The sequence below is a fragment of the Prionailurus viverrinus genome, chromosome A1 (assembly GCF_022837055.1).
Source record: "Prionailurus viverrinus isolate Anna chromosome A1, UM_Priviv_1.0, whole genome shotgun sequence".
In the NCBI taxonomy this organism is placed as follows: Eukaryota; Metazoa; Chordata; class Mammalia; order Carnivora; family Felidae; genus Prionailurus; species Prionailurus viverrinus.
Window position 1 is genome coordinate 207,780,068 of NC_062561.1, and position 17,466 is coordinate 207,797,533.

General features: G+C 34.6%; 1 protein-coding gene across 8 annotated transcripts in view; it reads left to right on the forward strand.

Moving 5' to 3' along the window:
- Positions 1 to 15,851, forward strand: part of PRKAA1 (protein kinase AMP-activated catalytic subunit alpha 1) — a 46,205-nt gene extending 30,354 nt beyond the window's left edge. For 7 of the 8 annotated variants that reach the window (XM_047823375.1, XM_047823348.1, XM_047823364.1 and 4 more), the window contains 6 exons: positions 1,200 to 1,344; positions 3,358 to 3,445; positions 5,038 to 5,262; positions 6,580 to 7,066; positions 7,179 to 7,305; positions 11,912 to 15,851. In XM_047823375.1, the coding sequence (XP_047679331.1) occupies positions 1,200 to 1,344; positions 3,358 to 3,445; positions 5,038 to 5,262; positions 6,580 to 7,066; positions 7,179 to 7,305; positions 11,912 to 12,156 (1,317 nt within the window). In that variant the 3' untranslated portion in view covers positions 12,157 to 15,851. Of the gene's footprint in view, positions 1 to 1,199; positions 1,345 to 3,357; positions 3,446 to 3,880; positions 4,960 to 5,037; positions 5,263 to 6,579; positions 7,067 to 7,178; positions 7,306 to 11,911 lie in introns of those variants that run through there. The other variant, XM_047823391.1, reaches the window with a different exon arrangement.
- The last annotated feature ends 1,615 nt before the right edge of the window (positions 15,852 to 17,466 follow it).

Consider the following 17,466-nt stretch of genomic DNA (forward strand, 5'->3'; position numbering starts at 1 on the left):
TTTTTGTAGTCTGTTTAGTTAATTTACCTATTATATTTTGTTTAATCAACTAAGTTTTATTTCACATTTAGAACACATTCTTTTTTTCATTTAGTATATTTAATATAAATAAAGTTGTGTTAAAAAAAGTGAACCTACATTTCTTCTAGAAATAAATGTGTTAGATTATTAGCAGGTTATTTTCTGTAGAGGAAGGGTGTCTCATTGTACTTCATTAGTTTTAATTTTGCTTTCAAAAGAAATTACTAGTTCACCTTTTCTCCCAGATTGTCCATGCTATTTAAAGTGTAGAAGCCTGGCTTTAGAATGCTAATTTGTGACCTCTGTTAGAAAATTGCATATTATAGAGAATTAATAGGCTATTTATTAAACATGACTTCATGGGTACAGGCTCATCCAAATAATGGTTATAGCTTTGGGGAAAAAAATCCTAAAACAAGACAATATGGATAAATGGATAAATGGAAGTTCTTAAAGAATATTTTTTAAAATGTTAGTTCCTGCATAAGATAATTTTTTCAGAAAACAGACTAAAGATACATGTTTTTATATTTTATAAAACAAATGAATTAAGGTTTTTCTTTTGTTAAAACTAAAAAGTCTTTATTTCAGGACATATAACTTGATTGCTTGCTAATTCATTAACAGTCTTGAATGTTACTTCCTCATATAGTCTAAAATAGTATCACCCACCCCAATATAATTCTGTGCCCTTATTCTGCTTTATTTTTCTTAAAATACTCCTTGATGGTCTCTTTATTTCTTTATTGTCTATTTTCATCAACTAGATTAAGAGCCTTTGTTTTATTTATTGCTGTATCTTGAGTGCCTAGAACTGCTTGGCACACTAAAGATGTTCAATAAATATTTGTTAAAGGAATGAAGGATTAAATGTTTCCAGTGTATAGGAGAAAACATACCTAGTTTCAAGGAGAAGTTGAAACTATTTGAAATAGCTCATGAAATACAGGGGAAAGCAATGTAGTCACAAGAGTGGTAACAGAAAGTTGAGTTCCAAGATCCTCTTAGCATTTTGGCTTTGTGCTGATTGTACCCATCTCCCCATTGCAAAAGTATCTCAGGGTGAGTTTCATTTGGAAGGTTTCATGCGTTTTGATGGTCTTATAGGTTGGAGAGTTGTAGGTAGAAAAATTTCTTCTGAAAAGCACACCTTTAAAATGCCTCTCTACTTTTCGTAGCTGGATGAAAAAGAAAGTCGGCGTCTGTTTCAACAGATCCTTTCTGGTGTGGATTACTGTCACAGGCATATGGTGGTCCATAGAGATTTGAAACCTGAAAATGTCCTGCTTGATGCACACATGAATGCAAAGATAGCTGATTTTGGTAAGGAGATTTTTATAGTTTCGAATATTCATTATGTTTAATGAACATCAAAGCATTCTTCAGATAAGTTTTACTTCTATGCAATGGACTAAGTATCCCAAAATAGTGTATCCTCACCATTTTGCCTATGAGCATACAGAAAGGAGAAGAAGTGACAAATTCTCTTCTTAACTTTATGTCTTTAAAATTTAGTTTTAGGACAATAGGTAAATAAATTGGCAGCATTAGAGACATCATTTGAATAGAGACTATTATTTGTGAAGGAGAAGTTAGCAACTTTATTTCCAGTTCTTTTTTTTTCTTAAAGTTTATTTTGAGAGAGAGCATAAGTGGGGGGTGGGGGGCAGAGAGAGAGAGGGAGAGAATGAAAATGAATTATAAGCAGGCTCTGAGATGCCAGTGCAGAGCCTGCCCTGAGGCTTGAACTCATGACCTGAACCCAAATCCAGAGTCATGCTTAACTGATTAAACCACCTAGGTTCCCCTCCAGTATGTTCTTTTGATCAAGTATGGAGCAAGAGGAAAGAGACTGAATGGAGTTATACAAACTCTGAAAGCCAGAAGGTAAACTGTATGAACAAAATCATTCATTCATTTATTTTTAAGAAGTTTATTTCTTTATTTGGAGAGAGAGAGTGCACGCACTCAAGTTGGGGAGAGGCAGAGGGAGAGCGAGAATCTTAAGCAGGCTGCATGCTCAGCTTGGAGCCCGGCGCTCTTGATCATGCCACTGTAAGATCATGACCTGGACTGAAATCAAGAGTCAGATGTCTAACCGACTGAGCCACCCAGGTGCCCCATGAACAGAATTATTTTTAAAAAAACTAGTAAAATATTTTACATGATAGAAAAGCATAATTTCACCTTGGGAAGAACATTGTCAAAAATGAATTTATTTTCCTTTTATGTTCTATATAAATTGCCATTGATATTATTTTATTAAATTTAAGAAAAATTAATCTCTGCAACTCACTTTTGCTTAGCTTAAGTTCTAATCAGAGGTGATTTCATAAGTATTTTTCTCAGATTTGAATATATGTATTTTAATCTAAAGAGATTCACTAAGCAGTGCCAGTCAACTCTGAGCTACTGATTTGCTATTGTTGTTGTTGTAACTGACTAAATTATTTGACTTCCTTATTCCTTAATTGTCATGATTATTTTAAGATTTTATTTTTAAGTAATCTCTATACCCAACATGGGGCTCAAACTCACAACCCTGAGATCAAGAGTTGCATGCTGGCAACTGAGCCAGCCAGGCACTCCTTTCATGATTATTTTTATCTAGTACATTTTTGAGAAGGCAGAGTTTTCTTTCTGGAGTAAAACTAAGCGGGAGGGAGCTTTGATATTCAGAGTTACTGTTTTGTTTTTTAAAGAAGCAGAACAGGGTCATAGAATCTTTGAATTTTAATTTTTCTACTCATCTACATTTTTTCTAGTAATTTCTTTATTAATAAATTTAAACATGCTGAGTTTATTCTAATAAACAGAACAACAGATAGCTTAATATATACTCATTAACTTCCAGTAGTGCACTAACTTAATTTTCTTAATGTTTGTTTATTTTTGAGGACACGTTGGGGGGAAAGAGAGAGGGAGAGGAAGAGGGAGAGGGAGGGAGAGAGCGAGAAAGAACAAGCCAGAGGAGGGGCAGAGAGAGGGAGACAGAGAATCCCAAGCAGGCTCCTAGCTGCCAGCACAGAGCCCAGCTCGGGGCTGGATCTCACTGTGAGATTATGACCTGAGCCAAAATCAAGAGTTGGATACTTAAGTGACTGAGCCACTAAGCTGCCCCCAAATAATGCACTAACCTTAAATGCTAAAATAGATTACAAATTTTAGGGCATAATGACAAAATATTTGGGAACAGTAAAGACTAGGAATTTGTTTAAGCAAAGAATATAGTGATGATTTATCACTTTAGTGCAAACCCAATTTTATTGTTTAATGGAGTTTTGTTTTTATTTCCTTGGGAAATCTTGAATAGTTGATTTTTTTGTACATTTTCAGGTCTTTCAAACATGATGTCAGATGGTGAATTTTTAAGAACAAGCTGTGGCTCACCCAACTACGCTGCACCAGAAGTAATTTCAGGAAGGTAGTATTTGACACCCTCCCACACTAATACATTTGTAATTATCTTTTTTTTCCTAGATTTTGTCTGTCTGTGGTGTCATATTAAATTGTAGTGAAAGGAAAGACATTTAGGGCTTATTCTTTTCTTATCCAGAAAGTGTTATATTTTAGGGATAAAACATAAGAATTAAGGATTCCATTTATAGAAGAGAATTCTTTTTTCCCCCTGGTGGAAGAAATTGAAGGTTTAAAACTAGCAAGTTTTAAAGGTAGGTCAGACATTAAAAACTTGCATAATACAGGAATACCTACTATTTAGAAATGGTTTACTTAGATGAAGGGTTAAAAGTATAATGTGTACCTCTTTAATTTTTCAGATAGAAGACATTTTGTAGTAGCTTTTTGTTTTATGATAAGGTGATTGGGGGATTGGACTGAAGTATGATAAGATCTTTAGACTTCATTTATTTTCTGGAGACTGCAGTATTATAAGAATTCTAATCTCTCAATTTATTGACCACCAGCATTGAGAACATGAGGATCTTTATACAGTGCAGCTTTTTGAATAGATTAGATGACAGGAAAATTTAATTTTTAAAGAGTAATTGTTTTTCACTGTACTACTGAAATTGAAAACAGATGGCTAGGTTTGTTACTAGTCTTTATAATTACCTTTTAATAACGTTTCACTCAAACCGTGTTTCTCTGTTTGAATGTGTCATATCCTAATTCAGAATGCAGAAATAGTATAGTATTTTCTCTCTGTTTTCATAACCTTGCTTGCCTGGCCTGCTCAGAGAAATTATATTTGGGTAAAGTCATGGCTATGATTAAGGCAGAAGTATCTAATTTTAGATTTATCAAGCTTCATCATTATTTTTTTTGATCAGCTTAATGTTCAAAGAATGTTTTTAAATTATTTCATTTGTGCCATCTAAATTCTTTTGGGAAAAAACAATTCTGGGGGCAATGTTAATTAAAAAAAAATAAAAGAAAGAAATGTAAATATGCATATATGCATGGGCCATTTCTGAAGTCTAATTTTCCAGTTTGGAAAGGTCTTTCTGTGAGCCCTGGATGAGTGGGAACTTGTATTCAAAGCACTATTTATGGATTAGTTCAACAGTTTATTTGATCAGTTTACAGACATCCTTTCCCCAAAGCCAGACTTTGTGCTAACAGTCTGCAGTAGTTAAGTCAGTTGGCTACAGTGTATTGTAAATACCAGTTTAGGATCTTCTTTGTGAACCAGTCAGCTTGGCTTTCTTTCACAGCCTCAGGCCCCTTTTACCTTGGTAGGAAGTCTTGGGTTTTGGGGGGAGAGTGGGTTTAGGGTTCATCACTAAAGAACATTCTTAATTGATATCATGAGGAACAAAGTAAAGGAGTAAGAACAGAATTTTTTAGCTATAGTCTAACCTAAAAATTCTTAACTTTTGTTTTCAAAGATAATGATGATAGAATTATATAGAATCTTTCTGTATAGTGTAAAGCAATGACTATAGAAACCATACTCTAATAATTCTTTATAAAGTATCCATATTTAAAACTTTTGATTAATTAACTCTCAAGTTACTAATGATTATTTAATCCAATTGGTATTTCCTGTTACAGATTGTATGCAGGTCCAGAGGTAGACATATGGAGCAGTGGGGTTATTCTCTATGCTTTATTATGTGGAACCCTTCCGTTTGATGATGATCATGTGCCAACTCTTTTTAAGAAGATATGTGATGGGATCTTTTATACCCCTCAGTATTTAAATCCATCTGTGATTAGCCTTTTGAAACATATGCTACAGGTGGATCCCATGAAGAGGGCCACAATCAAAGATATCAGGTAATAATGCAACTTGGAGATTATCAGATCTAATAGCTTCAATGATTTAAATTAAGTGAAAGAAAGAGTTGCAGGACAGTATGTATAATGTCATGTCATTTGTATGCTAAAAAATACAGTGTATAGGCACATTTGTTTTTGTATTTAAAAATACACAGTAAACTGGTTACCTTAGGGAAGGAAGATTAGTAGGAGGGAGGGCTTTTACTTTTCACTTACACGTCTTTCTTTTGAAAGAAAATAAAAATAGACCCTGGTGGGATGTTAAATTTTGTAGTGGCTCTTTAAGATTTTCTGTTGTATGCTTCATATTTGACTTTTATGCATTCTCATTAGGATTAATGCTTTTCAGTAGGAGTAAATTTGTGTGTTGCCATTTGAGTTCTGTCTCATAAATTACTCCCTTTTTTCCTTTTGTTCATCTCAAGTAATGAGGAATTTTTAATTTAATCAATGACATGCTTTTGTTTTTTGGGTACCATACATTGAATCACATGTGGAATTACTGATTTGTAAGTTTCATATGGAAGGGCATGCTTTTACCACCAATGGAAAAGGATAAATCATTCTTTAAAATTTAAAATATCTAAGTGAAAGGTGCTTTCATTTGTGTTTTACATGTTTTTTTTTTTCCAATTTAAATGCAATATGTGACAATTAGAAGACTTAGAAAACACCAAAAACAAAACAAAAAAAAACAAAAACAAAAAAAACCCCACCAGAAAATGATCTTTAATTCCATCACCCAGAAGATAATCGTTGTTCTTTTGAGTGTTTTCCTTTCATGATGTTTTTAGTTTTAGCAGTTTTTGACATAGTTTAGGTCAAACATATTCTTTTATATTTGAAGAGTTATCTTCATAGAGTTGTTTTATAAGGTGAGATAATGTATATGAAGTATTTAGCCTAAAATCTACCACAGAGTAAGCATTCAGTGAATGATAGTTGTCTGTTTTTGTTGTTTTTTTCACCTAACATTGTATCAAGAATATTATAATAATGAAGCCACAGAATATATTCTTTTCTCTGAACTGGAAATAAGCTGGTCTTGGTCATTTGTTTGTCATTGTCATTTGTGCCAAAACTTTAAATAAAAGTGAAGACATTTCTTTTCCAGTTAGTGAAGCACTGCTTTTTCCCTCTTAAAATCTGAGGGAGGTTGGAGCATTTCCCCCAATATATACAGTGAAATGTGAGCCAGAAGAAAGCCTCAGTTTAAAAAAAATGAAAATACCCTATGTGTATAAATAGAAATGAATTCATATCCTAAATCCCCCAAACTGTTACTTACAGTCTCACCTCCTAACTTTGTCTCAGGGAGCATGAATGGTTTAAACAAGATCTTCCAAAATATCTCTTTCCTGAGGATCCATCATATAGTTCAACCATGATTGATGATGAAGCCTTAAAAGAAGTGTGTGAAAAATTTGAATGCTCAGAAGAGGAGGTTCTCAGCTGCCTTTATAATAGAAATCACCAGGACCCGTTGGCAGTTGCCTATCACCTCATAATAGATAACAGGAGGATAATGAATGAGGCCAAAGATTTTTACTTGGCAACAAGCCCACCTGATTCTTTTCTCGATGATCATCATTTGACTCGGCCCCATCCTGAAAGAGTACCATTCTTGGTTGCTGAAACGCCAAGGGCACGCCACACCCTCGATGAATTAAACCCACAGAAATCAAAACACCAAGGTGTAAGGAAAGCAAAATGGCATTTGGGAATTAGAAGTCAAAGTCGACCGAATGATATCATGGCAGAAGTTTGTAGAGCAATTAAACAACTGGATTACGAATGGAAGGTAAAAAAGAAAGGGCATTCTGACTTTAAGCACATTTGCTAAACCTGTAGTCTATAAAATGTTTTATAGAAGAACTGCTTTTGACTTTCTTTTTGTCCATACCACACACTAGGTTGTAAACCCATATTATTTGCGTGTTCGAAGGAAGAATCCTGTAACAAGTACATACTCCAAAATGAGTCTACAGTTATACCAAGTGGATAGTAGAACGTACTTACTGGATTTCCGTAGTATTGATGGTATGTACCTTCTACAAAACAACTTAGTTGACAAATTAGACCTTGTTACCTAACTTGGCTTTTTAGTCTTTGATTCTTTCGAAGCTTTTTGAACTGTTCCTAGTAATTCAATAGCAAAAGAACATTAAATGTGAGATTTGGTGCCTCTGTGATGTCAGCATTTGTGAATCTTAGGTTTGCTGTAATCTTACAGTGTATTGTCCTTTTATGATTACCTTAAAGCCAGATGCAGTCCGATCCTAAAATGATAGTTTCTGCCACATTTCTGTTTTTTGGTGTGGTTCATTTTGGTAAGATAAAATGTTTTATTTAGAAATAAATGTTAACTTTTTATTAAATTTTTTTATATCTGATATTTAATAAATTTTTTTTTCATTTAAGAATTAGAGTACAGTTATTACCTTTTAGAGTTGATTGATAAGGCAGTGTGAATAGATTTGATTAGTAGCTCATAGGACAAGAAATCATTTGTCAAGTAAGGTTTCTTACAGGGGACTGAGAGAGAAATGTTTTGGATAGGTAAGGGACTTAATGGTTAGTTTTCTCCTCTCATCCAGCCTTTTGCTCCCAGCCTGACACTAGAGACATATCAGAGGTATGCATCCTGTATTAGTTTTGTGAGTTACATGATTCCAATTTTATCTCTTAATAAAGTGTTCTTAAATAATAGACCACTTTTGTATGAAAGCATGATATAGGGATTCCTGGGACTAAAGATAATGTTCAAGATAATGATCATAATTCGTTAAAAGTGACATTGTTGGGGCGCCTGGGTGGCGCAGTCGGTTAAGCGTCTGACTTCAGCCAGGTCACGATCTCACGGTCCGTGAGTTCGAGCCCCGCATCAGGCTCTGGGCTGATGGCTCGGAGCCTGGACCCTGTTTCCAATTCTGTGTCTCCCTCTCTCTCTGCCCCTCCCCCGTTCATGCTCTGTCTCTCTCTGTCCCAAAAATAAATAAAAACGTTAAAAAAAAAAAAAAGTGACGTTGTTAACCTTAATTTTAGATTGCTGTGCATTTCTATTTACCTACAGTCATAAATAATCAGAGACAGCCTGATGATCAAATTGAAATATTCAGACTTTTTAAGTTAGGTGTATTTTAAATGGTCATCAAAATAATGATTTACTTCAGTATAAAATCTTAAAAGTACCTCCTTGAATATTTTTAAAGAAACATTAAATTATAAGTATTGGTTTACTGTTTCAATAGTTTGAAAGTGAAAACCTATACTTAGAAAATATATCTCTGATTACCATTATGTATAGTTTGCCAGAATATCTTAACTATTTATATTGATTAAGTTGAGGTAAATTATTAATTGCAGAAAGCAGACATTTTTGTTATTGTTGTTTGTTTGTTTATTAAATTTAAATCCAAGTTAGTTAACATACAGTGTAATAATTATTCCAGGAATAGGATTTAGTGATTTATCACTTACATATAACATGAGCACCCAGTGCTCATCCGAAATGTCTTCCTTAATGCCTCTCACCCGTTTTTAGCCCTCCCCCCCACCTAACACCCCACCACCAACCCTCTGTTTGTTTTCTGCATTTAAGAGTCTCTTATGGTTTGTCTCTTTTTCTGTTTTTATATTATTTTTGCTTCCCTTCCCTTATGTTCTTCTGTTTTGTCTTAAATTCCACATATGAACACAATCATATATTTGTCTTTCTCTGACTTACTTCGCTTAGCATAATACATTCTAGTTCCATCCACATTGTTGCAAATGGCAAGATTTCATCCTTTTTGAATGCCAAGTAATATTCCAGTGTGTGTGTGTGTGTGTGTGTGTGTGTGTGTGTGTGTACATATACACTCACACCCCACATCTTCTTTATCTATTCATCAGTCAGTGGACATTGGGCACTTTCCATACTTTGGCTATAGCCAAGAGTGGAGCTATAAACTTTGGGGTGCATGTGCCCCTTCGAATCAGCACTCTTGTATCCCTTGCATAAGTACCTAGTAGTGCAATTGCTGGGTCATAGGGTAGTTCTGTTTTTTGAGGCACTTGCATACTGTTTTCCTGAGTGGCTGCATCAGTTTGCATTCCCACCAGCAGTGCAAAAGGGTTCCCTTTTCTCTGCATCCTCGTCAACATCTGTTGCTTCCTGAGTTGTTAATTTTAACCATTCTGACAGGTGTGAGATGGTATCTTGTTGTTTTTGATTTGTATTTTTCTGATGATGAGTGATGTTGAGCATCTTTTTATGTGTCTGCTAGCCATCTGGATGTCTTCTTTGGAAAAGTGTCTATTCATGTCTTTTGCCCATTTCTTCACTGGATTATTTGTTTTTTTGGCGTTGAGTTTGATAAGTTCCTTATAGATTTTGGATACTAACCCTTTATCTGATATGTCATTTGCAAATGTCTTCTCCCATTCCATCAGCTGCCTTTTAGTTTTGTTGATTATTTCCTTTGCAATGCAGAAGCTTTTTATCTCGATGAGGTCTCGGTAGTTCATTTTTGCTTTTGTTTCCCTTGCTTTGGGAGACAGGTTAAGTAAGAAGTTGTTGTGGCTCAGGTCAAAGAGGTTGTTGCCTGTTTTCTCCAGTATTTTGATAGCTTCCTGTCTTATGTTTAGGTCTTTCATCCATTTTGAGTTTATTTTTGTGTATGGTGTAAGAAAGTGGTTCAGGCTCATTCTTCTGCATGTTGCTGTCCAGTTTTCCCAACACCATTTGCTGAAGAGACTGTCTTTTTTCCATTGGATATTCTTTCCTGCTTTGTCAAAGATTAGTTGGCCATATGTTTGTGGGTCCATTTCTGGGCTCTCTATTCTGTTCCAATGATCTTGTGTCAATACCACACTGTCTTGAAGATTATAGCTTTGTAATATAGCTTGAAGTCCAGAATTGTGATGTTTCCAGCTTTGGTTTTCTTTTTCAGGACTAATTGGCTACTTGGGGTCTTTTGTGGTTCCATACAAATTTTAGGATTGTTTGTTCTAGTTCAGTGAACAGTAGTGTGCTATTTTGATAGGGATTACTTTATTTTTATTTTTAAATGGGAAAAATATCTTTATGCCAATGTTTGTATGAGTAAACTATAATAGACTTCTAGTAAATGATACGATACTATAACATGGTTTGAAATTTATATTAATTCAGATTTCCCATATGCATACGCTCTCAAAACGAATTTAACACTATCTATTAAAAAGCCTGACAGAGCACACTTGACTCATAATATCAAGTAAATACTCTATCCTAGCATTTCAAGAGTATAACTGTATATATAAATGTTTTCTCATAAACAGAGCCTTTAATTAAGTACAAGTTTTTAGCAGTTCTTCATTGGCCATATCCATTAAGATCTGTTACCACTTATGTTTATCTAAGATCCTATGGAATTATTAGATTTACCTATAAATTTTTTGTCTTTTTCATAAACAAAAGAATAGTACCTACTTAGTGTCAGAAAGGCACAGGTTTCAGCGGTAATGTACTGGCCTCAAATTTATAACCTTAGGTTTATTAGCCCTTGGGTTTGCCAGTTGAATGAACATTTACTGTTTTTGTGTACTGTATTTTCAACTCTAGTTTTTCCTTAATTTGTTCATTGGAATCATTTCATGAGATCTTATATACAAAGAGAAAGTGGGAGGTGAAAAGCAGTGAGATGACAGGCAAAGGAGGTTCTAGATTTACCTCTTTATTACCTATGGCAAGTCACTACACTTTTTGAAGGTTATATTTTCTTATCAATAGAATGAAGCATTGGATGAGGTGATTTCCAAGATTTCTCCCAAATTTTAAGTGCATTTATTCTATGATTTTAATATAAATTTTTTTTTCAATGTTTATTTATTTTTGGGACAGAGAGAGACAGAGCATGAACGGGGGAGGGGCAGAGAGAGAGGGAGACACAGAATCGGAAACAGGCTCCAGGCTCTGAGCCATCAGCCCAGAGCCTGACGCAGGGCTCGAACTCACGGACCGCGAGATCGTGACCTGGCTGAAGTCGGACGCTTAACCGACTGCGCCACCCAGGCGCCCCTGCTATGATTTTAATATCGAGAAATGAATTTTTATTGTTAGGGAAGGATGTTTATTGAGCCCCATGTTATTAGTTTATTGGGCTATTAATTTTGGAGTGTAAGTCTGATGAGTAGCTACATACTGATGAGTAGCTATGTGCTATACCCAATGTTGATTAGGCATGAGGAGAATATGTACTGTATGTAAAGAAGACAAATGGTTTAACACAGATTCATCACTTCTATTTTAGAAAGTTTTCAAAATAAACTTGCTCTTGATAGGTGGTCAGTGGTCTCACTCAAAGAAGCAAATTAAATACTATTCAACTTTTGTTGGGGGCTGGGAGCGCACCTGAGTGGATCAGTCGGTTAAGCATCCAACTCTTGATTTCTGCTCAGGTCATGATCTCACGGTTTGTGAGATTGAGCCCTGTGTTGGGCTGTGTCTGCACTGGCAGCATGGGGCCTGCTTGGGATTCTCTCTCCCTCTCTCTCTGCCCCTCCTCCCCTCCCTCATGCGTGCGCGCGCTCTCTCCCTCTCTCTCAAAATAAACAAAACTTAAAAGAATAAAAATTATGGGGTGTAATGGATTATAATAAATTGAATTTTTTTTTTACCCAGATGAAATTACTGAAGCCAAATCAGGGACTGCTACTCCACAGAGATCAGGATCAGTTAGCAACTATCGATCTTGCCAAAGGAATGATTCAGATGCTGATGCTCAAGGAAAATCCTCAGAAGCTTCACTTACCTCATCTGTGACCTCACTTGACTCTTCTCCTGTTGACTTAACTCCAAGACCTGGAAGTCACACGATAGAATTTTTTGAAATGTGTGCGAATCTAATTAAAATTCTTGCACAGTAAACCTAAAACTTTGCTTATTTCTTTGATAGCAATAAGCATGCATAAAAAATCATAGCCAAATGCTTCCATTTATAATCAAGTTATAATTATAACTGAGGATTGGCCTTTTGGAATGCAATTTGCACAGGAATTGGAACATGATTAATAGTTAAAAGCCTAATGTGCAAAAATGAATTAAGATAATTTTGTTCATTGTTCAGTAGGCATATAGCATAATGTAATTTTCACAATGAATTATAGGTCTCTCAGGCTCACTTGATTTTTGGCTGTTTTATATTTAATGTATACAGGGCTTTGTAGAATATTAATTTACCATAAAGGCCTTTATGTATTATTACAAGTTGATATGTTCTATAATTGCTTCATAAATTTATTCAATAAATATTTGCCTAGAATCCCCAGCGACCTTTATAGGTGATTTGTTTTGGGGGGATCCTGAACTTCTTACATAGCAGGTATTTTCCAGTAGTGACAGGCTGGACAACTCTTCCATATCTCTTCCCTTAATATTCTTTAGTATACGGTAAGCATATCAAAGATTAGACATAACTAAAATTTTTTCTTTAGCTTGATAAATCCAAAAACACACAGAACTTATATATTCAGATACTCTAGGCACTAAGTTAAATCTTAAAATTTGTCTCACTATATTCTGTATATAAATTTCTCTTTTTGTCACAAGAGCTGAGTTGCATATGCTATAAATAAATCATGTTTTTGTCAATCTCACAAATTCCGCTGCTCATGTCCGTCAGTATTAAATGTATACAAAAATTTCTAGTCATTCAATTATGTATCTTTTAAATTGATTTAGCACACAGAATATTTCCTACCATTTAAATGCTCAGATAAGACTTTTTCTCCCAAATTTTATCGTGACCATTTTTAAAAACAAAAATAGAAAGGCTATAGGGTGATCACATGTGTATCTACCACTTAGATTCAACACTGGTTAACATTTTGCCACATTTGCTTTATATCTATGTATGTATATAGACATAGTGTACATATGTACGTGTATATAGATATATATGTTTTTTTATCCTTGAACCATTTGGATGTTGCTGACATACTTATCACCCTCAACATTTCAAGCATCTCCTAAAAAAAATAACATTTTCCTAAAAACACATAATACTATTATCAGATTAGTAATTCCCTAAAGTCATCTAATCATGCATATTTAGGTTTCCCCAGTTGTCTTCCAAATTTCTTTTATAGCTGGCTATTTCAAACCAGGATTCAGTGAAAATTTAGACATTGCCAGGTATGACATTATTACTTCAATAAAATAATGGAACGAATCAGTTAGTGCTTCTAAATGGTCACATTTGTTTTAGATTTTAATCATTTTTTAAAAAGTAGCATTATGGGAACTGCCTAAAGATGCTTAATTAATCTTTGTAAGATCTCTATACTTTCTTTTCCTTGATCCTTCCTTTTTCCTAGTAGCATTCCATAATAGTTGTAAATGAAGATTTAAAGTCACTTCAGTTAAAATTGGTGTCCTGTGTATGCTAATAAAAAATAAAAAGTACTATATCACCCATAATTGCCTTATACTATTTTAACTTCAAGGTATTGATTTTCTTTGGTATCAATCATTTTTCCATTGCAGAAGAGCTATCTTATTTCTCATTTAATACTTTTGTATTATAGGACTATTTTTGGCAAATGCAGTGAACACCTTTGTAACCAGACAGTAATATACTCAAGTGTCTTGATAGCTTGCACAGTTAACTATAGTTGTAGATTTGGTTCCAGTACCCCTAGAAACATGCAGTGAATTCAAAAGAAAAATCTTGCTTATGTCCAGGACTTATCTATTCAACTTAGAATCTGAAAGCTGTATAAAATAATAGGAGTGCAACTTAAATACTAAGTTCAAAACTGTATAACTTGTATGTGGCCCTGCATTTTTGGGATATTGATTTAATGTAGGGTCTCTAAATGCAGCATTATGTTCCTGATGTTAAGAACAGAAGACTGTATTTTTGAAAAGTTACAGATTTGTACATAGAACTAAGACATTGTCAGAATGTCTCTATAAGCTGTTGTGGGGAGGTGGTGGGGCGGTGGGGGGGGGGATTGAAAGGAGGAACCAATTAAATAGGACCTTCTAAAAATTGTTAATTTTGTAAACTTTGCTGCTTGTTAAGTTATTGTGATTCCTTTTAGTTACTGAGTTTTATTTTGAAGATATTTAAATATTGCACTTGTACAAATAGTATGATAAACGCACAGATTATTGCAGCAGATTCTTTTTTAAGCTGGGATATTTGAAATGACAACTTTTGGTTGAATGTGTCGAGGTTGCATCAGAATTTTCAAAAATTTATTGTAGTTTGCAAATTCTTACTAACTGAAGATGTAAGGGAGTCAATGCAAATGATTTTTAATCTTTTTTTATTATCTTTTCAGCAATTTATATTTTTTGTGATTTATGCAACCATATTTTTACTTTGTCTTGACAACTGAAAGATGTATAAGGTTTTTGCCAGAAATGTACTGTATACATAGTTTTAAATATAACAGATTTTACTGATATGTAAAAATTTTGCCATTAAAATAAATGATTTCTCACTAAGAGGAAATTTTCTACCAGGTTGGGGGATATGGGAGCTTAATATATCTAATTTAAAATAATTTCACTGAAATAAATTCCATTGCTTTTACTTTGATTATATTTTCTCTTGAGATGCTTTTGTAGTTTTTCAGAGTTTTAAATGATTTTATATAAAAAGTCCTGTGCTTTCACCTTCCCCATCCCCCCTCCAATCCCTGCTTTTTGACCTTGTAGTTTTACCATTCACACTGAATGAATGCTTGGTGGACTGTGGCTAGATGTAGGACTCCATGCATCTATGCTTGGACTGGCATCCTTGGAATGAAAAACAAATGGTGTGCTGTTTAAATCTTTTCCTCTTAATTCTTGTCCATCTCCTCCATACACAGCAGAAGTCTTATTTTCATTGTGAATTCTCCTGACAAGATGAATGAAATTCCACATACAACATAACTATAAATTGGTAATGGGGTAGAAATCAATCTTTGTGGTACAGTATTTCTGAGATGTGTTCGCATATGTTTCAACCGGGGTATATTTAGGTATATAATTTAAAATACTTTGATTTAGAAAGTGGATGATAAAAACATAATTTTTCCTGTTACAGTGTGCTTAAATTTTTAACTTCCAGAAAAATTAAATAAAAAGCACTTACTCCTAGCTGACCATGTGTGCACCTTTTTGACAGTGTGCCTAAATATAAAACATAGTGCTTAAACAAATGTTAACACTCAGACGTGTGATTTTTGTGTCAACTAAATTACTGAGTTTTGATTTCATCTAAAAGTTAACCACCTGAACAAAATATTAAGATATATACAATAAAAGCCAAAGTGGTTACCAGTTTTCCTTGGTTGCTAACATTAGATTTGGTTAGAATTCCACTACTGTTAGAATTCAACTGTAATGAAATCTTATATCCCGTATGGCACTGTTAGGCCTTGTGCCAGATTGTTGGCATTCCAAATCGTTAAAATAGTTTGATAACTGTAACAAAAGAAAACAGTACTGAATAATGCTGTGAATAGCACATAAGATTGTTCTTTAGGGAACTTATAAATTGCTCTAGATATTTATTTACCCTGACTGTATAAAACTGTACAATAAATGCTCTTGTTTGAAAAATCAATATTTATTGAACTGTTCTATTGTAGGCAAATAGACTGTTCTACTTATTGTGAATGCCAATAAATGCTAAGTATGATAAATTTAGAGGATTTCTAGCAACTTGGAAGATCATATTGTCAATAAATAGCGTGAGAAATGTATTAAATTAATAAGTACATCAAGTTCATAGGACAAAGTAAGTAGGGAAGTGGTGGGTGAAGTGTGAAAACTCAGTGTTGGAGGTAGCCTTTATCAGAGTAAAGTTATTTGGGAGATTTAGGAAAGACCCCTAGAAAGGAGTACAGCTTTAAGCACCGCTTAATTAGTCACTCTACAAATTATATCCCCTCATATAGCTACTATGAACCAAGCACTAAGAATGTGACTATAAAGGCATAAATCCTGCTGAATGTCTTGTCCGAGAGACACGTGTTATAAAGGCTTAAAGAAGTATTACAGAAAAGTGTGCAAATCATAAATATTTGACTTGATGAATTGTCACTGATTTAGGTTTGCAGTGAACACAGTCATGTAAACCTCTACCCTTAAGAAACATTCTACTACCTTTGTATCTTTTATAATTAATGTCAGTAGTTGTATACTCCAAATGATAATACTTCTATGATATGACAGTATAATTGGCAACACTGTCCATTGTTTTCCTGAAGTAACAGGCTCCTTTTGTTCATTTTCATAAGGCCTGTCACATACCCAATCCTGAATAACCAGCTGGACTGCTGGCTGTTTTCTAAATAAGAGTTGCATTCCACACGACAAAAGTGTATACCTCAGTTTATAATGCGATCTCACAATTGCTCTTACTGGTGACATCATACTTCAATACACGGCAAAAGTACTTAATGAGTACTTCCCGTTTTGTGATACAGATTAAAAACTACTCCAGGGTCATTTTAATAATTTTTACCGCTTCCTAAAGGACATTCTTGAGTGTTTTTGTTTTGTGTTTTTGGTAGTATGAGTGTGGTGGTGAAACTGCAAGGACAACTAGCACAGTTTGGTATCACTGGCTTGATACCAGCTGAGCTGTCAGCAGTTTTACCCATCACTGCTTTTCCATTATCAGTGCAAAGTTAACATGGTGAAAAAGGCCAGCGAGGTCTTCCTATGAGCATAAAAATAGTTTGAAGAAGCCTTGGCAACCCTCAGGGGTCTGAGGATCACCTTGGAGAATCGTTGTTGTCCAAGAGCAGTTCTCAATGCGGCAGGGGCGGGTGAACAATTTTTCTTCCAGGAACATTGGGCAATGACTGGAGACGTTTTTGATTGGTCACAACTGGAGGTAAAATGGTGGTGGTAGTGGATGCTAACGGCATCGAGTGGGTAGATTCCAGAGATGCTGCTAAACACCCTTCGGGGCACAGGAGACTCCCATTTCTCCAACAAAGATTATGCAGTTTGACAAACAACGCTGAGGTTGAAAAGGCATGGTCTACACAATTGGTCTTCCCTTGCACAAGATAGCCACGTCGATAAATTAACCATCTTTTCAATTTCCTAAACAGTCCCCTGGGTTACGTTTCCCCACTTAATTATTTTCAAGACATAAACTACACCTACGTTTAGGTTTTAATTCTTCTGGTCCCAATTTACTTATGTTTTCCGACGTGAAGCCTACA